The 20,530-nt window shown below is 39.0% G+C and overlaps 1 protein-coding gene across 5 annotated transcripts; it reads right to left on the bottom strand.

The window, feature by feature from the left end:
* Window positions 1-775: 775 nt before the first annotated feature.
* ush1c (Usher syndrome 1C) lies at window positions 776-20,186 on the bottom strand. 5 transcript variants are annotated; one of them, XM_058646333.1, is made up of 20 exons: window positions 20,083-20,186; window positions 16,511-16,578; window positions 15,553-15,696; window positions 15,310-15,448; window positions 13,742-13,850; window positions 13,621-13,645; window positions 13,468-13,525; window positions 13,196-13,384; window positions 13,045-13,104; window positions 12,554-12,610; window positions 11,406-11,548; window positions 10,682-10,747; window positions 10,445-10,593; window positions 10,197-10,252; window positions 4,881-4,922; window positions 4,416-4,469; window positions 4,211-4,310; window positions 2,756-2,865; window positions 2,184-2,239; window positions 776-1,105 (listed from the first exon to the last, which is right to left on the bottom strand). In XM_058646333.1, the coding sequence occupies exons 1-20, from the start codon at window positions 20,116-20,118 to the stop codon at window positions 1,093-1,095; spliced, it is 1,674 nt and encodes a 557-aa protein (XP_058502316.1). In that variant the 5' UTR covers window positions 20,119-20,186; the 3' UTR covers window positions 776-1,092. The 5 variants fall into 5 exon arrangements, 4 of the variants coding, with proteins under 4 accessions (XP_058502316.1, XP_058502317.1, XP_058502315.1 ...); XR_009241891.1 differs by lacking the exons at window positions 776-1,105; window positions 2,184-2,239; window positions 2,756-2,865; ... (1 more) ...; window positions 4,416-4,469; window positions 4,881-4,922 and adding exons at window positions 9,060-9,176; window positions 9,396-9,560; window positions 9,793-9,842; XM_058646335.1 differs by lacking the exons at window positions 776-1,105; window positions 2,184-2,239; window positions 2,756-2,865; ... (1 more) ...; window positions 4,416-4,469; window positions 4,881-4,922 and adding exons at window positions 9,339-9,560; window positions 9,793-9,842.
* Between the last annotated feature and the right edge of the window lie 344 nt (window positions 20,187-20,530).

Raw genomic sequence — 20,530 nt, forward strand, 5'->3', positions numbered from 1 at the left:
CTGTGGACATGTAATTAAATATCAAGGTTGGCTGTCTGTGGGATAAATGTGAAATATAATGAAGCAGTAACTCCCATTTCCCAGAGACTGGGTCGGGACCACACATGGGTCATCTGATAAATATGCAGAATTTTATTCAGCCTTTTTCTGTTTATATACTAACATACAGTATGTGTGTGTGTGTGTGTGGGTGTGTGTGTGTGTGTACTTACACAGCACCTTTCAAGTCTTGATGCCCACTCAAATCGCTTTACACTACAGTGTTGCCATTCATTCATTCATTCACACTCATACAGAGCATCTATATGCAATGCCTTTTCTATCATACAAGGAGCCAGAGGTCAAACCCCAACCTTCCATTTAAAAGACGACCTGCCCCACCACTGAACCACAGTTGTCCCAAACAAGCAGGGGTGTAAAGCAGAAGGGAAACATTTTTCTTTTTTGCATGAATTTCATTTTAGAAAATAGTTCATCATCGTTAGAAAAACTAAGGACAATTTATTCAAATATTAAATCATTTGCATTGTGTTTTAAGTGTTAGTTGTGGACAGAAAGAATAATTTAGCCTTTTACAGAAATAGTGACAAAACCTTAAATTTTAGTTTTCAAGAAAATAATCTGTGCTGATTTGTCTCCCAGTAAACTCTGCATACTCACGGCCTGTATTTTGCCCTATGTCAGCCGGGATTGGCACCAGCCACAATGGATGGATGACTCTTCTGCATCAGTTACCTTGTAAGAACAAGCTGCACATACACACAAGTAAACACGCTGTTGTAACAAGGTGAGCAGTCCTTTATTGGGCTTTTCAAGAGACATTAACAAGAAAAAAAGATGAGCATGTGTGTCTACATGAGACCTACATGAGATTACTGGGGACAACTGAACATTGACAGTCAATTTCCTGATTCATGACACAAGAGTTCATTATGATGCTAATTTTACACACAGTAAAGCTTTTAGTGTATTCAGAAGACAATGGGGAAAGTTTTATTTGTAATTAAAAAGAGAGTGAATCCTGAAGGAGTCCTCAAGTCTAAATCCCTTCTTCTTAATCAGAGTATTTTTCTTGGCAGGCTGTTAATGACACTAGAAGAACGTCCTGCGGGAGAAGAGAAAGGAAATAATCAATGCAAAGTAAATCCGTCAAATCCACTTGTTGAAACAACATCAATAGAGATGAAGTTAAGTGAGTGGAGCTGTGATTTATTAATTTGACTTTTATATAATGTATGCACTTTGTAATTTGCTTGAGCCACTGCACATGAAACACACATGCAAAAGAGAAACAGACAGAAATGAGATATGAACATGGTTTTAAATGAAGTTAAGTGTACAAAACCTGGGAATATATAAATATTTTAACGTAGCAAACTAGTGTCGCTTTGTAAGTCAGAACATGTCACAGTCCCATGGAACAACATCAATCAGAACAACTGCTGAAGGCTGGCAAGAGTCCGAGGCTGCTTTTTCTGAACGGCCGTGACCTGAGCCGGTGGGCAATACCACACAAGCCAAACACGTTTATGTGTGTGTTTATATATGGCTGAGTGGGTCAGGATTTGGCAGATATATAGTGGCATGGGTCACCGATCACATTACCTGTAAATATCTTGGCTTTAAATAGCCCGGCTCTTTCATTGTTTAAACACATGGCGCAGCAATAAAGAAACATTACCTTGAGGCAATTATCAACTGTGCACTGTATATATATATTCACTGTCACGCTAGCTCTTCAAGGAAACAGTCAAGTTTTGACAGTCGTACATAAACGTGTCAGTTTGACTTAAGGCTGAGGAGGAAACAAACACCAAAGTACTCTGCGGTTTTGCTTTCTTCTGATTGACAGGGAGACTGTCACATGTGCTCAAGAACAAAAACAAAATGTCACACCAACAATCCTCTCCAAGACGTGCAGGGAAAAACAGGAGGTTTGTAGACTCTGTCGATTACCAGGGTGAGGTAGGAGAAGAGGGAGGGGCTACTGCTGAAGCAGGTAGCCATGTCTGTACAGTGTCGCACTGCCTTCAAACACCTTTCTGTTCACAGTGGGACTGACTGATGCTGACTTAGGGCTGCATACACGTGCACATACAGAATTGTATTTTAAATGAGGAGCAAGGACGATAGAGATTATACACGTTTAGACAAAAACAAAACAAAAACTAAGGGGAACTTACACTTCATCTTCATAATCTTTCGGAGGGGAAACAGCGATCACCACATCGATCCAGTCCTGATGGTAAAAGCAATAAAGTAAAAAAAGCAAACAAACTAAGGCTTTGAGTGAAAAAAATGTGACAACAACAAACAAACAATAAATCTGGGTTGGGTTTAAAGGCATAGTTTCTAAAACCTAGTGCATTTATTGGTGAGGTTGCTCATTGCAGCTGGAAATCCCTTCCCCTCCTAGTGCATAGAACCTATGTAGCCTTCTTTTCATCATCAAAACTCAAAATATACTTAGTTTGTTCACTGATGGCTATTGTAAAAACATGGTGGTCCAAAATGGTGACCCTGATACAAATATAAAAAACCTAATTCTGGAGTGATGAAGAAATAACAATTCATACAAATCAGGTGATTGTACTCAATTGAGTAGTTATTTTAATTTCAGTTTCAGCCAAATAAAAACAAAAAAATTTCACTTACATTTACACTCTGGACCTTTAATTAAACTCAATACAACTCCATTTGCCACAGCAGCTAAAGTTAATGAGGGCTTTTTTAATTGTACTAATGTGAGTCTCACCCCTCCACTGTTCCAGGCTCGAGCCAGAGAGTTTTGTCCTTCAGTCAAAGTGGCACCGATGAGGATTTTCCCATTCACAGCCATAAGTTCATCCCCGGGGACAATACCACCTACACGTACAGATATCAAAGATACTCAGCTGCTGCCAAACACACACAAACACGAACACACAAACAACCAGCTGGAGAGATAAATGCAGCTTTGCATGAAGAGGCACTCATTAAGAGGCTTGGCTCTCTCAACTGAAACAAGCAAACATGTCGTCCCCAGCAGTGAGACAGAGAGAGAGAGAGAGAGAGCTGTATTGGAGCAACATGTGTGAACTGTATACACACATAGATGAGTCAATAAGCAGCTGTCATTCACTGGTACATCCTCATACTGTGCTCATGGTCTTCTCTACAGTTCACCATGGAGACAGTGCAATAATTCAGTAGAGATGCAAAAAATGATTGGATTTCTGTTTGTTTTGCACAAACAAAACTTTCTGTTATCGATATTACATGTTTTTTTCTGTGGCTGAGTTCTACAACTGGTTTATCAGTGCATTTATCAGGCATTGTGTACTTTGGTTCACTAATATAATATAATAAAATAGGCCTGCAATAAATCCTACACTCAGCGCTATGATGCTTTGGTTTTCGTTGAAATGTTTAAAGAGGTGGCCGTTCAGTTTTAAAGCTGCAGTGTGTAACTTCTGTTGTTGATGATGTTATTATTTTGCCTCTGTTTGGTCTTTGTGAATAGAAATAATACAATATTATATTTAAGCTTCATACCTCATCTGAAAACAGGCTCTTTAAAGCAATATTATCAGACCTGACTGAGGGAGCATTTAAGTGTATACATCAGCAGCACAGGGACGGGCAGGAACAAGACATTTATCCCATCACACTCCTGAACTTAGGTGTATATTTTAGCTGTCCACTTTTACTAGTGCATATGTTTAAAACTTAAAACATCTTTTTACTCTAGCCTTCAAACAAGCTTATTCCACCCTGTGTTGTGTTTTATTTACATTAATAGTTTAAGTTAAAACAAGGTTTTAACCTCTTGACTCGAGCCTTTTCCTATTTTATTCCACCCTGTATTGTTGTTTATTGTTGTATTTGCTGCAGTTTTAAAGGTCATCTTTCAAGCCATAGTGTTGCTTTATTGCATTAGACTGAGTGTTTTTTTTTCTTCTACTAAAGAAATAAACACCAGTTTAAATAAAGTTTAAATAAACACCAAACAGTTTATAATATACTGGCATTAACACATAGAGATAAACACACAGGCCTAAAAAACAACACTCTGGTTACTCTGGCAGTGTGGGTGGTTAATGTTAGAATTAAATTTGAATGGAGGCTGAAATCTCTCCTCAAGGAACTAACAAATCTAACAACAAAAATGCATTGACATGAACTTAAATGGACATAAGTTTAAAGCATGAATGTTGCAGGCCACACTGACCGTGCCTATCTGCAGCACCGCCCTCATACACGGACGACACCACCAACTTCGCCAACGGAGAGTCTGCTCCTCCCTCTAGAGCAAGGTCAAGCTGTCCAGTCTGAAGGACAATAAGACAAAACATCAACAACATCAATCACGCTTGAGAAAATCTGAAGAATGAGAACCTTCTTCCGTCAATAAAATGAGAAACGTTGGTGATCACCTTTTTGATTCTCAGCAGTCTCACATCTCGGTCGTCGATCTGGTCCGCGGAGAACTATTAACAAAGAGGAATAGGATGAAGCAGGGTAATAGTAGAATGTGAAATATCCCATAGAGATGCCAGCATGAAGAACTCTCTTAACACCTGAATGGTCATCAACAAAGCAACAATAAGGCATGATGCTTCTAGTAAACAATGCACTGGCAATTTAAAATGAATGAGAGATTCTATGAGTAGATTACTATTGCTGCTCTCAAGGGGAAAAAAAAACAGAGAACAAAACAATTATAGTTGAAATATTTTAACACATTTAATTGCTGTGATGATCGTATGGCTGCTATATTAATAAGTCAAAAACATATCATGTCACCTTGAAAACAAACAGATGCTGTTTGGCATTTAATGCTGCATATTTATCACATTTTCAACACTGTAGTGGTGGAAACAAGATCAAGTATACAATACCAAAGAGTAGGGATCAAAACCGTCCTCGTATTTCTGAAATCCCTGAAAGAGAATCCACGCAGACTTCATTAAAATTCAATACATCAAAATCTAATTTAAAAAAACATGGCACAAAAACAAATCCCTGCATCAACTGCTGGCTATATTTCCTTTGCCAACCACTTGTGTGTTTAAGTTGTAGTGCAATAAATGAGAACTGTGGAACTGTGGATTTGCAGTCTTTAACTAAAGATAGGAAAGTGGCTTTTAAATCCTGACACATTAACTGACTAACAGGGGAACAGACACACTGTTTAATCTTGGAAGGTAAAAGAAAAGAAAAAGCTCTCAGAGAGAGAAAACATGACTGAAATGACTTGCTCATTTGGAATCTAATGAGACCCTCCAGGCACACTCACCCCTCGAAATTGTCATCTTAAAACCTTCCTACCTCCCATAGAGATCCCCCACAAATGTAACAACTGCCAGACCAGTAGTTCAGCGGTCAACTTCTCCCACCTTAACAACAGTATGACCTACATACAAATGCTGCTCATTAACCTCATTTTAGGATTCAATACCATCATCAAACAGTCTCTACTGCTTTTTCAACTCAAGTCAATCTCAAGCCAAACAAAAAGACATATTCCAAAAGCTTCCACATCACTTTATCAGTACCAAACATCATTTGCCAATGAAGATCAAACTAATCACTGCAGTAAGAACAAAATGACCCACTTCAAGTTCACAGTACTGCTACACCGTGTGCTTCCAATCAATGAAAATGAGATCCTGGATACAGTCATTTTAGACCAAACTATGAAGCTGTTAACATCACATTTGTGCCATTTCAAGCTGTTTCAAAGAATTGTCCAACTCTGTAACATATTTTCTTCTCCCATAAAGAAGAAATAAACAGCACACACAATAACTCAGCTAAACTGCTGTTATTGATTTTTATTCACATTTTTACAGTCTGTGCATAGTGACGCATGCGATATATAGGATTTTTGGGATAACGAGGCTGTGTACCGTCTCAGCTCATCCCTAATGAAAATGCACATGTGTTTTACACCTGGACCTCAAGGCAGTGATGTAGCCAACAAAGATAGGACATAATGAATAATGCAATCACTGAGCCTGCAGTCATCCATAAGGAGACGTGATGTGAGAAAGATGGAAAGAGGTAGAACAGAGCCAAAGCACTCAAATGATAATACAGGGATGGTTATAGGTATGGATTACTTGTCGTTTGGTCTTTGATTTAAAAGACGAGTTGAAGGCCACCATCCGTTTCAGCATCTCTGGAGGCTAAAACACAAAACCAGGTAAAAAAAAAAAAAAACATAAAACAATGAATAAACCTCACTCCCAACATGTGTCTTCATTTTAAGACAATACACTGACAATATGGCGTTCCTGAGATCAGTTAATTGTCACTTTACGGGCTGATAAGGTGTTGGCCACATCCTGTCTAAATAAGACCCAATTATAGTCTTTGGGGAAAAAAAGTGACACAAAACAAAACTGCATTCAGGAACGATTTTCTCTGATCAATATTTTAACTTCAACTAATTAAATAAAGGCTCAACAATTGTTTCTCAAAATGTCAATAATGGTATAAAGGAGCCTTGAGCAGCAGCAATTTGTTATAAGTTTGTTTGCCAGCACATTCTCAACCTGGGTAAAAATAAGTTTTAGTGCACTCTCCTACACCTAAAATAGTCAAGGTGCCCTTCAGGAAATCATTTCACCTCCAGTGGCCTGTGGTGGAGGTCTGTGGTAGCACATGTTTGCTCTGATGTGTGATTGTGTGACTGTATCAGTTATCATGGTGAAGTGTGGCAGTTTCTAGAGAAGAGATTTAAATAATTAGCCAAGTTTCATTAGTGCTTTTCGACAGGAAACTCCCTGCGTGATCTAATAACCACAGACCGGGTCTCTGTGAAACAGCTGGAGAGTCTGTCACACTCACCAGGATTTGAAAAAGACACAGATTAAAACTTGAGCTAGATGAAGACATACTGCGGCAGGTGTCTGATTTTTTTTCTGGAACTATCAAACTGAATTAAGGTTTTGTATGATGAGCAGAACATTGAAGTGTGAGGTTTCATACCAGACCATCCGAACGGTGAGCAGCCTTGTGTGGCTCTGGTCGATGGGCCTGCGACTGTGGCAGCATGACAGGCTTAGACATGACGGGGGTCGTCTGACGCCTCTGGTTTGGTGGGCTGGGAGCTAGTTGCTATTAAGAAAAGACCATTTTTCCAAGCAACAGCTCAGTAAAGGTTTGTATTTAAATGGAGAGTTTAGGTTTTTAGAAGTGTGACATTTGACATGTCATGACACAACAAAGGCCTCTAGGCTCAAGACTCAAGCAAATACAAGCAAATATGACACTTTTCCATGAAGAGACTTACCAAACTCGATGTGGACACATGACTGGCATGTGATGTATTTCTCATTACCTGAACCACAGTGAAATAAAGAGAATCGTTTAGCCCCTGGCACAGGCAGCACAGGCAGCACACTGCAGGAATACTGAAATATATGCCGCTTTCATCACAACTACACAGCACACAAAAGGCTACACCCCACTGACACTAGCACATCACACAGCTACAAGAGAACATCAGCGCAAAAACATTAAATTGAATGAATTAATTTCCCGGAGCCAAAAGAAAATTGTATATCAATGGCCCAGTTCACTAATGCTAACACAATGTATTGCGCTCTTCATGCATTAAACATCCAAATATATAAACTCTTTAATCCATAAACCTGTGCAATGAAAAGAATTCAAATCCTGCAGCACTGTCGATGCATTAACTCAGAGATAATTCTTTGGAAATACTGATGCAACTTCCTTTCATAGACTCTAGGAAATACAAAAACAATCACCTTTCATCTAATTGTACCATACGCTCCAGAGCTGAATAAGTAATACATCACAAAATCACCAGACGCACACGTCACCCCCTCTCAAATAAGAAACTCTAACCTTTGGACTAGAGGGGTGGGACATTTCACTGGCGTTAGCCGAGTAAAGCCCTCCTCTGGGGAGATAGCCGCCTGTCTCCCACTCACTCCTGTGCTCTGGTGGACTGGGAGGGTGTTGGAGGTGATGGTGGTGATGATGGTGGTACATGCTGAGGGAGCCTTTTCTGTCTCCAGAGTGTTGTGGAGGTGGGGGCGGAGGAGGAGGTGGGGGCGGCGGAGGAGGTGGAGGTGGCGGCGGGGGAGGAGGTCGAGGAGCGGGTTGAGGGGAGGATGGAGGCCACGATGTTTGAGATGAGGGAGGAGTGAGATGGGGTTGAGTAGGGTGAGGCTGTGGGTGAGGTCTGCGGCCCTTGTTGGTCAAGGTAGAGGAGGCCGAGGGCAGTTTCCTTTTACTGGCTGGAGATGGAGGTCTGTGCTGAGGGAAAGCACGGGAGGGAGCAGGAGGGTAGTTGGGGACAGTGGGGTTGAGCCTCGGCGAAGGTGGAGGGAGGGGCAGAGGAGGAGGAGGCTGGCTATTGCTTGGCTGGGTGGGGGCCAGTCTCTTCAGAGGGCCTCTAAGGCTCTGATCAACGTTATCCAGGTTGATGTCGTCCAGATCAGTCGTGGCCAGATGGAGACCACCAGGGAAGCGCTTCACCTTGTGCTCGGAGGCGGGAGAGAGCGGCGGCGAGAGCTTTAAGTCACAGAGACATGAAAAACTTCTCATCTTGTGTTCATTCTTTTCACATACCTATTTCCATTTTTTTTTTGACTGACTGACATCACCACCTATCTTTTGTTGACGTAAGACTGGAGACACATGTGAAAGTGCTCTCACTACGAAAACTGAGCAACTTTCTCATTTCATGTGACTCATGTGACAGAACATGTGACAGTAGCCTAAAAATGGAAGCTACAGTGTGTGCACTTAACTTAACCCCTGACTCATGTGGTGCCGGACCTGATAATGACAGTTGCTAGGGAAAATCCACCATCACTCGATGTCCTGTATCAACATGTATCTCCATGCATGTGTATTTAAAATTCACCCTGCCGGAAGCTACTACATTGTGTGTATTATTCTATGTAGGGTATATGAAGGGTATGAAGGGTAGATTTGCTTAATAACAGGATAATGATAACATAATATATTGTTTGCACAAGTAACTATACACCACTTCCCAAGATATTAGAAGACAGGGTTTGAGTTCGTATTTGTACCTCAGGGGATTCATTCTCCACACAGGAGATCTGCTCCAACCGAGTCTGACAAAGCCGCTCCACCCAGTGCTGTACTTTCTCAGACTCTTCAAGGTCTTCTCTCTCCGTCTCTGACACCTGGTACCAGGGGAATGGTCCGAGCAGCATCAGACAACAACATCCATCAGTGCTACATGCAAATTCACTCCCATGCTCAGCTGTCAAATGTCCAAGAGATACGACTAGGCGGAACATGAGTTTAAGCAGTGGAAACGAATATAGTGTAACTTTGCTGTAAATTGCATCACAAATATGAATCAAATAACTTGGGTTTAATCCACGCTGCAATTCAGTTACCTCCTGAACCAGCCTATTGATCTTCAGCTGCTTCTCCCGTTCATGCATCTCTTCTTTCTCCTTGGCCAGTTTCAGCTCAAACTCCATCTCCTTCTTGTTTTTCCTCTGCTCCTGAAGCGTGTCCGTGTTTGACCCTTTCTTCTTTTTCTTCTTCTTTTCTCCCTTCTGAGGTGCCATCAGTGAGTCAAAATAAATTACACAGACAAATCTGCCACTGCAAACCACATGCCAAGACATGCAAAAACAGGCTCTGACCGCCACACAGTAAATGACTCCTCAAACCGTACAGCTTGACGTTTGAGAAACATTTCCTTTTGAAAAGCAAAGCTCTGGTCTGAAATCTATAAATGATGTGATCACTCTGACACCACACTAACAATCACACAACTGACAGTACCTTACGGATCGACGGCAGTTTCCCTTCATATCGATAAAACCAGCCAAAAGCTAAGGATGGAGATGAACACAGGTCATTCTCACAAGGATCAAGTTCACAAATATTCTCAGCAAACGAGCATCAATGTGTAAGCACGACACAGCACGGCAGTCAAAGAGAAAAAAAAACTCTTCTAATCTTAAATGAACCAAAAATCATCTTTCAGTTGGAATTTGGTTGCACATTTTTGGCAGTATTCAGCAACAGCAAAATACCACTACATTATTTAAACACAATGAAATGTTATTGCCAATGCTTACACTCTGGTTGGCAAAGGAAATATAGCTCTAGCCTGTGTGTTTGCTGGTTTGCACAAACACCCTCCGGAAAACACCTGTGACATGCAGTGGAGGCTCAGGACTTACTTGTCTGAGCAGCTCTTCCTCCTTGTCTTCCTCTGTGAAGTAGCTACCTTCATCCTCTGAGAGGGGAGGCCATAAAATGCAGCACATCACACAGCAGTGACAGAACAAGAGCATGCAAAGGGAGAGGGGGGAAAATGAGATACAGGACAGAGATACTTTCAGTTTCAGGAGAAGAGTAAATAAATCTATTCAGAAGTGGGTAAAAGATCCATGCATATGAAGGAAAAAAGTCAGTCAGGTGGCCTTACGAGAGCTCTTAGCCTTAGGAGTGGGGGTTGTTTTTCTTTCAGGTGGAGCTGGTGATGGGGATTTTGGAGGGCGTGGGCTCTTAGGCCTGTCTTTGGTGCCCCAGTCCTCCTCCCAGTCTCTGTTGTGCTTCTTCTCTATAGCTTCAATCCTACACAAAAAAACACAAGAGCAACTCATGTTTGATATCTTATTTTTACAAAACTGAATTGACACTTAAAGGCAAATATGTTTCATACTTATCCATCTCCTTTTTATAGCGATCCTCCTCCTCGGCAGCTTTCTGAGAAATCTCCATCTTTCTCCTGTTTAACACAACATCGAGACACAGGTTTAACAAATGAAACTGCACATCCATATATTTACAAAAAAAAAAACTTAAAACCTATATATTGATACTTATTCCAAATTATGAACAAAGAGAGATGTTAGAACATGGCACATATCCTACTATCAAAATAAATAGTATCCTAAAAATATACTACAAAATACCAGAGGAAAAAAATCTATTCTGTAAGGAAGAGACTCTTATGAACTTATGAATATATATACAGTATATGTATATGGTATTGTTTTCTTAATGTTTTACCACAGTTTGATTCTTGTAATTGACATATTTCTTTATTGGAGTCATTACATTATGGAGTTTCTGTTCTGATACAGTCTTCTTACATATGAATAGGTATATAAACTGTAAAATGTATGTACATATATGTCATTGTATATGCTGTGTATGTACTGTATACATCCATCCATCACAGCTTACATAGAATGCTTCATTGTGAATTATGGAGAACTTATTTGGCATTTGAAGAATTAGAATTCAGGATGACAGAGGAGGTTTCATCCACAGTGGAAAAGCAAAAAAAGCCCAAGAACTGGTCACAGACACAGAGATTATATTTGAGACTGAACACAAAAGAGGTCTGAAAAGGCAAACAACGCTGTCTCCTGTTCACTCACTGCCTCTCCTTCTCCTGCTGCTCTTTGATGATTTTGTTGGTCTCCAGTGCCACCCGTTTCTGGTGCATCAGCTCCTGCCGGTCCAACTCCCTGCGAGACTCCACAGCCAGGCGCTCCTCATCTGTCATAAACAGCTCGCTGCCCTGAGAGGGTAACAACAGCCATAGTGAATAATCAGGGAGAGACATCAGGCACAATGTCTTTGCTCTGGAGACCTGAGGCAGGTCCAAACCAGCCACTTAAGACAGAAGAGACAGGAGAAGTAGTATTTTGTCATGTCATATATTTGAAGCTTTGCTTACAGCCTCAGAATCACCGATCCATAGCAACAAAAACATATAAAGCACTATTACAAATAAAAAAAATTCTTTTTGTTGCACGTATGAAAAATACATAAACAAGGGCGATCATATCTCAAAAGGTACCCCATAATTTCAGTGAATGTATTGAATAAATCAAAAGGAGGACAGGCTAACACAATTAAATCCCAGCAGAGTGAAAACACAGTCAACAAGGCTGTAGGCAAACAATCTGCCGAGTGACATGAATGACGATAAATGTTATTCTTGCAGATGGCAGGCTCTGGATAGTAATGTGTCTTCAAAATTGATATCTGTGAAGTTCAGAAATTTCCCTTGCCATATTTCTTATACTTCCTGGGAGAATAACATGTGAATTCAAAGGCAAAGAAGTAAAGATTATTGTCAATACATCAGGTTTCTCATCATCAATCAGTATGTCTTTGTCATTTATAACATTTAATTGATTTAATTAAAGGTTCACTGTGTATAATTTATAATGTGTTTCTGCAGAAATTAAATGATATTATGGCTTTGATTCACATTTAGAAGTTGAATATTTCTGCTATACAAATGAAGAACGACATTCTTTCTGGTATGTAAAGGCCACCGTCCCCAACACATTTGGAGAAGGGAGCGGTGAGCAGAGGGGTACACTCTTTGTCTGCAGTCTCACCAGTAGATGTCACTAATTCTTACACAGTGGACCGTAAATTAAACACATTATTAATATCATATAACTTTAGAAGACACTCAACATGTGAGGAAAACAGATTCCATGTGCAGATAAGGTCATGTGATGCTGATGATTATGATTATTATTGGGTAAAAATGCACAGGTGTACTTACAGCTCCTGTCAGGACAGTGATCGTCAGACTCCTGCTGCTCTTCAAGACTCGCACAGCCTGGAAATATAATAACAGAATTAAATAAAAAGATTACAAATATTGTTATTCATTTCTAAAATGATATCTAATGAATAAGAATATAAGGAATATATTAACATGATATGTGGGTTGTGTTAAATGCATGCTTCATCGGAGGGATTGTGAAGCCATCACTTGCTTTAAGCAACCACCACTAAACATTAAAAAACACTTTGGAAAGTTGCGCACTGATTTCCCTGAAGCATCTGTGGATCAGCGACCAAAGAACAGAACAAAAAACTGCCAGTGATGCAGGATATCTCTTAAAACTGAAACACCATCGTGGAGCTTTGTATAAAAGAACAAAGCAAACAAGACTTTAAATATATGAAGCATAAAAGGGAAGAATAATAAGGAAAACCGCTACTAATAAGCCACTAGTTACTATTAATGCAAGTGCATAATTAATCTACCTCTGAGTGGTCCACGCTGGTAAAATCCACACCATTCACCTCCACAATCTGGTCGCCAACCTACATTTTGATTTAAGACATGGCTATGGTTAAAAGGTGGGAAAATGTGTGTTATTTGTTTTATAGAGGTGTTTGTTTTTTTGGCAATCACCTCAAGTCCAACTTCTGCAGAGAGAGAACCTGGCTTGACGTTACTAATGTAGATGCCAGGTTTCTGGGTGGGACCGCTGGTGATGCTGATACCCATTCCCTTTGAGCCCACGAGGCTGAGGAAAACCTTCTTCTCTTTTATCTCCTTCCCTCCGATGGACGCCAAGCCAGCAACACTGTTCTTTCTCTCCTGGAAATATGGTGACGTAAAATGAGTGTTTTGATGTGATACAATTTTAAAAACCTGCAGACTGTGTGAACAAAGTCTCTTACCCCAGACTCAGACACAAACTGGTCAACAAACTGCCATTTGAGGGGCTCGTCTGAGGAGCTGAAGAGACAAGAAAGGGAAATGAAAACACAGAAAAACAGATTTTAATAAAACTAAAACAAAATGAAACAAATGAATGATATATAACACTTTACCTTTTGGCTGGGATCAACCCTACATCTGCAAATATGGAGGGAAAAAACGTGAAAGGTTCAATTAATGTCAAACAGCTTTTATTATTAATTGATGAGGATGTAAAATGAGTCTGTGACGTACGTCTGACTTTGAGTGACACGGTCTTCTTTGTCTTGATGAGCGAGATGACTTCCTCATGGATGCAGGAGGAAATGGAGTATCCATTGATTCGCACAATCTCATCACCAACCTATAAATCAAGGCAGGGTGCGATGTGAAGAACGCAATCCATCACGTCACATCAGAGTTATTGCTTCTCTTGTAATGAACTGCACATCTCTGCTCGTATGTATAAACAGCTACTTTATAATCTATTTGTTTGTTTGATGTATTTACACTTGACAAGTGACATACAATCATTTGTTTTACTTTTTGTCATGTAATGTGTCACAGCATTTGTAGCTACTGCTAATTTCTAATGCCTGTCCACAATAACAGTTATACAAACAGTGTTTAACAAATGTATTAGACCTAAATTAACAGTATTGGTAATTATCAAAAAAAATGTATGTTTTTGTAACGGTTAAAACACAACTATGTAGAAGCTCTAATGCTAAAATATAATTAATAAAATGTAGAGTTTTACAAATGAACAGAAAAATAGTAAACACACTATTATTTCTTGATTAAGATGTCAAATTATAGTTATTTACTTACATTCCTGAACAGAAAAAAAAATGTTTTACTGGTTAAATGCTTTGTTTGATTAATTTCTGACTTCTCGGAGAAGCCCAGTGAGCCCACATTTGGGTATAAAAAGATGAATTCTCTTTTAGTTTTAAACTTTTTAAAAGGATTTCTAAAATATTTATGTTTTCTCGTGTTTATGACATAAATTTGTTAAGCGTGAAATATTCTTGAAATTTGGATTCATGTTTGGTTTTTATCAAAGAAACTGCTGCTACCGGATGCTGAAATGGATGTTTTCTTTGTCAAAATGTCATAAAAAAAAAAAAAAAAAGGAAATGAAATGTATGATGATAATGGGGGCGGGACTAGTTAAGCTTTGCTTCTCCCGCTTTCCCTTTCGGTTATGTATATTGTGTGAACTGCAATGTTATGTGATGAGTGATCTAAATGTCATGACCGAAATAAATAAATAAATAAATAAACAGGGTTTTCACCATTTCTTGAACAGTATATGTGTTACTGTGAGCAGTTGATTAAATATTACTAATAACTAATGTAATACCTTTTATAAAAACAAAAAAAACATTGCTTTAACTGTGAAAAAAAGGTACATACGGTTTTATTGTAGCTCTTAGTCAAGACACCATCCTCAAGATGATTTATAGAGCTTCCTGTAAGAGGATATTAACTTTTTCTTGCATAAAATGGGCTGTTTGTTTTGCTTAAGATCCACCTTTGTGAGACAGACACCTAAGCTCTGCTAACTTTAACAAACATGGTGCTTTGCTCCACCTAGTGGATCCTGGTATTATGACAGCCAATAACACAGTCACAGACAATTTGATAGACTTGATGGACAAAACATTATTATCTAATTCCACTGTACATACAGTGTCAGTCAAAAGAGTGGTACTGTAAATCTAAACTACGCAAACATGTTTTAGAAGAATTAAAAAGTAGCATTTAGTGTCAAAACAAAACCAAATCACAGTGAGTTCATACACAGTTACATAGAGCACCTGTAGGCCCACGTTTGCAGCCTGACCATCTTTGACAATCTGAGAGATATAGAGACCGCAGCCAAACTCCAACCCTCCTCGCACACTGAGGCCTAGTCCGTCACGATGAGTCCGATCCAAACGCACCTCTTTGAGTTTCCTGCATAAAGACATAAGAAGAAGAAGTTAACAAAGGACAGAAAGAGAATGTGGATGGTTGCAAAATGCAAACAAACGTCAGTACAAACGCCCTGCTGTACTCACCGTGACCTCTTGGGGGTAAGAAGGTCGTACTCCACCTGATGTTTGAGTGGGATGAGAGGCCTGATTGCGTCAAACAGCGGCAATCGCTTTGGTTCATTGATTACCAGCTTCAGGTCTCCCACCAGCACTGGCAAATCCATCGACCTGAGGAAATGAGAGGAGGAAAAGAAGTGCTGATTTCTATCAAGCAATTTATTTTCTAATTAAAGTGCAAGCATGTATTTCCACCTCCTCCAAGGACATCATGTTTTTGCAAGCATTTGTGTCAGTTTGTGTTTATTGTTTCTTGTCTTTTAAGAAAATGATTTGCCTATTTGCAGAAGAGCAATTTAATACAGTCTACTTTAGTCTAAAGTACAAAACAATGATTGACACCCTCCCTAATCATCTGTTTCTAATTTAAATGTATAGTATAACACATACAGTGTGTTCAAAGAAAGACTAAAGAAAACTACAAGAGCAATTAAAGCAGCACAGTCAAACCTACTGTATAAAACTTGTCCACCTGGCCTCCTCGCTGCATTATTAATAGGTGAAATTCAGCTCTGTTTGCAGGATGAACATAAAAAGAGCTTTTGTGAATAACTGGCCAGGCTTGTCAGAGCAGAGTGGAAACTGATCAGAGGCTTAACCTATGGAGCCACAGGCCTCTGCCTCTGTACAGGGATTAATTGAAACCCAGACCTGTACCCCCCACCGGCCTTGTTGTCAGAATCCACAACATATATACAGTATATAGTTTAAACTGAAGGTGTGTGTGCATTTAAACTGAGCGTTTTAAATAATTAAACATGAAAACGTTAGAGAGGAGTCAACAGATGTTAGAGAAGTCAACCAAGCATCATTTCACCCGCAGCTAAGACACAGTACTGGTAATGAAGGCACACATGAGCCAAATTGAAGTTTTTATTTAAATTCTATTGTATTAAAAGGTGGGTAGCGTGTAGCGAGTACTCACTGGTGATACATGCGGAGGACGTCGTACAGGTAATCCTTCTCTGCTTCATTCTCAATCAGCAACTCCACCTGCAAGAGAAGACAAACATCTGGTGTCATCCCTCTCCTCACTGCTGAATCACAGAATATGTCAATCCACTGCACTGACACACACACACAAACACTGTATCGCTTTCCTGTTGTCCTGTCAACACTCAGGGGGGTACACTGTGTGTGTGTGTGTGTGTGTGTGTGTGTAAGAGTCATACAAACCCGATGACGGCTCAGTTGCAGCAGGAGAATTTTGAGGAAACGCTTCGGCCAATCACTGATGTAACACATCTCCTTTTTTCCTTTTTAACTAAATCTAAGTCTCGAACAAACTTCTTAAATGAAATAAAAAAATCAGACTGAGAGATGAAGTTGAAGCTAAGCTGTGGGATGATGAAGCAGCTTAGAGTGAAGCAGGTGTAATGGGCTGCCCTTCCCTAACTATCAAACCACAGGCGGGGAATAATGGCACGGTGGCAGAACAGCTGAGGAGAGGCTACAGCGGGAAGGTCAGCAGTGTCATCTTACATTAGACACAAACAGAGGTCAACATTCACACCAAGCATTCACACACACATCGCACGCACGCACACACGCACACACACACGCACACACACGCACATACACACCTCATTTAGACTATCCAAACTTTAACAACATGGCTTACACACCCAGTCCACACACATTCACAAACTTCAGTATCACTGTATGAAGGTCCAGTGTGTAACATTTAGTACACATCCACAATATCTACTGTATGATTATGTTTGTATAAGTGTATTTAAGACAAAATTAAAAATTATTTCGAAATACAAACACTTTTTTGTTTTTGTTGCCTTAGAGGCAGGGAAAGAAATCTAATCGCAATATATCATGAAATTGATTGCAAATTGATTTGTGGGTTATTATGTTATGAAATCGAAAACTTCGATCCAAGAACAAAAAGAAAATTATTATGCTATTTATTGCAACACTACAGTAGAATTACAATTAATCAGAATCGCAATACAAAACAAACAAGTATTGTAATACAATGAATCATGACAAATGCATATCGTCCCAGCCCTACATAGGGCTGAACAATTAATCAATGTTATCAAAATTTTGGCTCGTTTTTAAGAACAAAAAGAAAAGAAAAATTGTCTATTTTGTGACTTCTGCACACTACTATACTATATTATACTAAAATATCACTTCCTTAAAATGCAATATAAAATGAATGAATTTGACTCGACAACACATAAGACAAAAAAAACTAATTTTTTAAAGCCTGAATATGTGAAAATGAGAATAGGCAGACTGGCAGGCTGTGTGAAGCAGAAGCCTACTACTCAGTTGACAAAGAACAAAACTTTTTCTGGAATGCCAAAGTCACTTTAGGTCTCTGATGTGCTTGGGGAAGTGAGGGGTGAAGACGAGACATTCATTGCATTGTTGCAGTCTGCCGTCTCACCATTAGATGTCACTACCTCTTACACCCTGGACCATTAAAGCAGACAAACTGGGTTTGATTAATGAGAAACTCCACTTCATGGGAGCAGCTGTGAGGTCATTGCGAGAGTACGTGTAACATGGGGTTTATGGCTGCCATTAAATTCTCTTGCTCAGTGAGACACAGTCAGTTAACACTGCAGTGGACTTTAGCACCACCACCCTATAAAACAGGAGACATTTAAAGTGTGCTTTTGAAAAGCGTGGTGTGGTTTGGAGATTTGGACTGTTTTCATACAACACAATCCTGTGTCACTTAGCTCTATTATAATGTACACAGACTGTGAATTATACATTAAACTCCTAATAAAAAAGAGTCAGCCTTTAAATGTGTTCATGTTTTCATTTAAGACGATTCTTCATTGTGAGGAACAGGAACACATTTTTATTTTTGTCTTTAAAGGGGGGACATTTCAAGACAGAAATATTAATTTTTAATTTGATAAACAGATACACATAACTGGTAGAGGCTAAAACACCATCCATGACAGTGCAAGACATTAAAGAATTTCAAAGAATTATATTTAAGTTGAGAAATACAGAAGAACTGGAACTGAAGAAACAGGGGGAAAGGAAGTGGAGTTATTGGAGTACAGGAAATGATGAAGTGATGAATGTGTAATGTGTAACATCAATGTGTAATGATGAAATGGTAAAATTAGGACTAGTGCTGGAATTTCTCCAATCTCTATTGTTTTATTATTAAAGATCATATATAAAAGTATAGCAGCAAAAATGAAACAACTGACAGTCACTTGTAATTACCCAGCGTTTAAGTATTTGAAGACAATTCATCAGTTTGGATAAGAATTGTTAAATTGACACACACTCAACCAAACATTTAGATTTTTTTTTATCATTCAAACAGAGATTTAGTGTTTGATAAACAAAGCTTGATTGTGCCGTACATGTTCTCCCCTCAGCCTCTAATTAAACACATAAATTGTCCCATTTCTTCCGCTCAGCCGATCATCTCTGGCACGGCCTGCATTATCTAATGCTGCGATGCCCTTTGTGAAGAGTCTACAGAACGGGACACTGCAGCCTGTTTATGCAGGACAGACAGATGGCTGAGTGAGTGGTGATCCTACCTGTTCAGGGGCTGAAAAACACTCTGAACATTCAGTATCATGTTTCCTTCTAATATCTTTTTACCTATTCCTCACATGTACTAACACCAACCAGAAAATATAATATAACCTCCACATAACATTCACTGTCATGTAATTGTTGCAGACCATACTGACATCAGTGATGTGTTATGTAAGGATAAAAATGTGCCAGTCTGCTAGTAAATACAGAAAACATTATACCAGGGTATACTTGTTGTTCTATGTTGTTGCATCTTCTGTTTCCTTGACCTCTCCATCCTTAATTAAACTACTTTGATTAGATTACCTATATATTTTTTTTTTTTATCTTTACAGGGGCTAAAGCCATAAAAGTTCTATTATTATAATATTTAGACCTGTCAGCCATGATACTGAAACCAGTTTTCAGTTTTAATATTGTGGTTAAACATTCAATACATACACAAAAATACTTTATACACATGACATGACAATAGTTACAGTACAGTATTGTACTAAACTGGTAACTTCTACCTAATCTCATTAGTTTTAGTTAGTTGGACTATGTATATGATTGTAATCTACTACAAATATAGAAAATGAATTAAGTAAAATTACCAAGAAACTGAAAATGTAGGGTAGACAGAATTCATTTGAATCCGTAATGTATGAAGACAAAGTAAATACACATTCACATCAGCCACAACATTAAAATAGATGACTGGTTTAATGTATGAATTAGTTATTAATGTGATTTTAATTTGTTTTTTATTTGGAAATAAATAATGAATCCTAAATAATTATTTGAGATGCTGCTTGTTTTTAAAGGCCTGTGTCTGCTGCGTAACATCCCGCCGGCTCTCGAGACACCTGAGACAGTGAAGTGACAACCAGGTAAATAAACAAACACACCGCTTTAAAAGAGAAAAAGGAAAAGGGAAAAAAGTCCTCAGTTTCCCTGAAGGAAATGATAGTTTCTTACCTTGTGCCTAAATTCCCGAGCAACTTTCCGCTCCATTGTTGCGAGACAAAGAGAAACGGGCCGACGAACAGTCTGTGTCGGTGAGTTTGACAGACGGGGCTGGACCGGGGTCACTGTCAAGCTGAGTGAACGTTACATTAAAGCTTCCTGCTTGAATTTTCAAACTAAAATAAGACTTCAGGAAGAGGGAAATTGTTTTGTGATATAAAATACGAACATGACTTTCAAACACAGATTCCACACACTGTAAGAATGTTATGTGTTCGTATTATGGAAATTAATGACATACCTGAATAAATTTGGACAAAAAGTCAAGTGTGTACTTCTTCAGAAAGAGTTTTTCAATTGTGTGTTTTAAATAATTGAAGAAATTCCCTGCTGATGTTCAAATATAAGGATATACTTCGGTCGTGTTGCAACATTTGGGGGATTATTTTAAACATGTGAG

Source organism: Solea solea, chromosome 12 (genome assembly GCF_958295425.1).
Source record: "Solea solea chromosome 12, fSolSol10.1, whole genome shotgun sequence".
NCBI lineage: Eukaryota > Metazoa > Chordata > Actinopteri > Pleuronectiformes > Soleidae > Solea > Solea solea.

Coding starts and splice junctions, on each gene's coding strand:
- ush1c (XM_058646332.1), bottom strand. CDS start 9,632: ATGTCTTGGCATGTGGTTTGCAGTGGCAGATTTGTCTGTGTAATTTAT. Junction 4,311..4,415: donor GACTGCTGAGAATCAAAAAG/GTGATCACCAAC, acceptor ATTGTCCTTCAG/ACTGGACAGCTTGACCTTGC. Junction 2,240..2,755: donor GAGCCTGGAACAGTGGAGGG/GTGAGACTCACA, acceptor TTTTACCATCAG/GACTGGATCGATGTGGTGAT.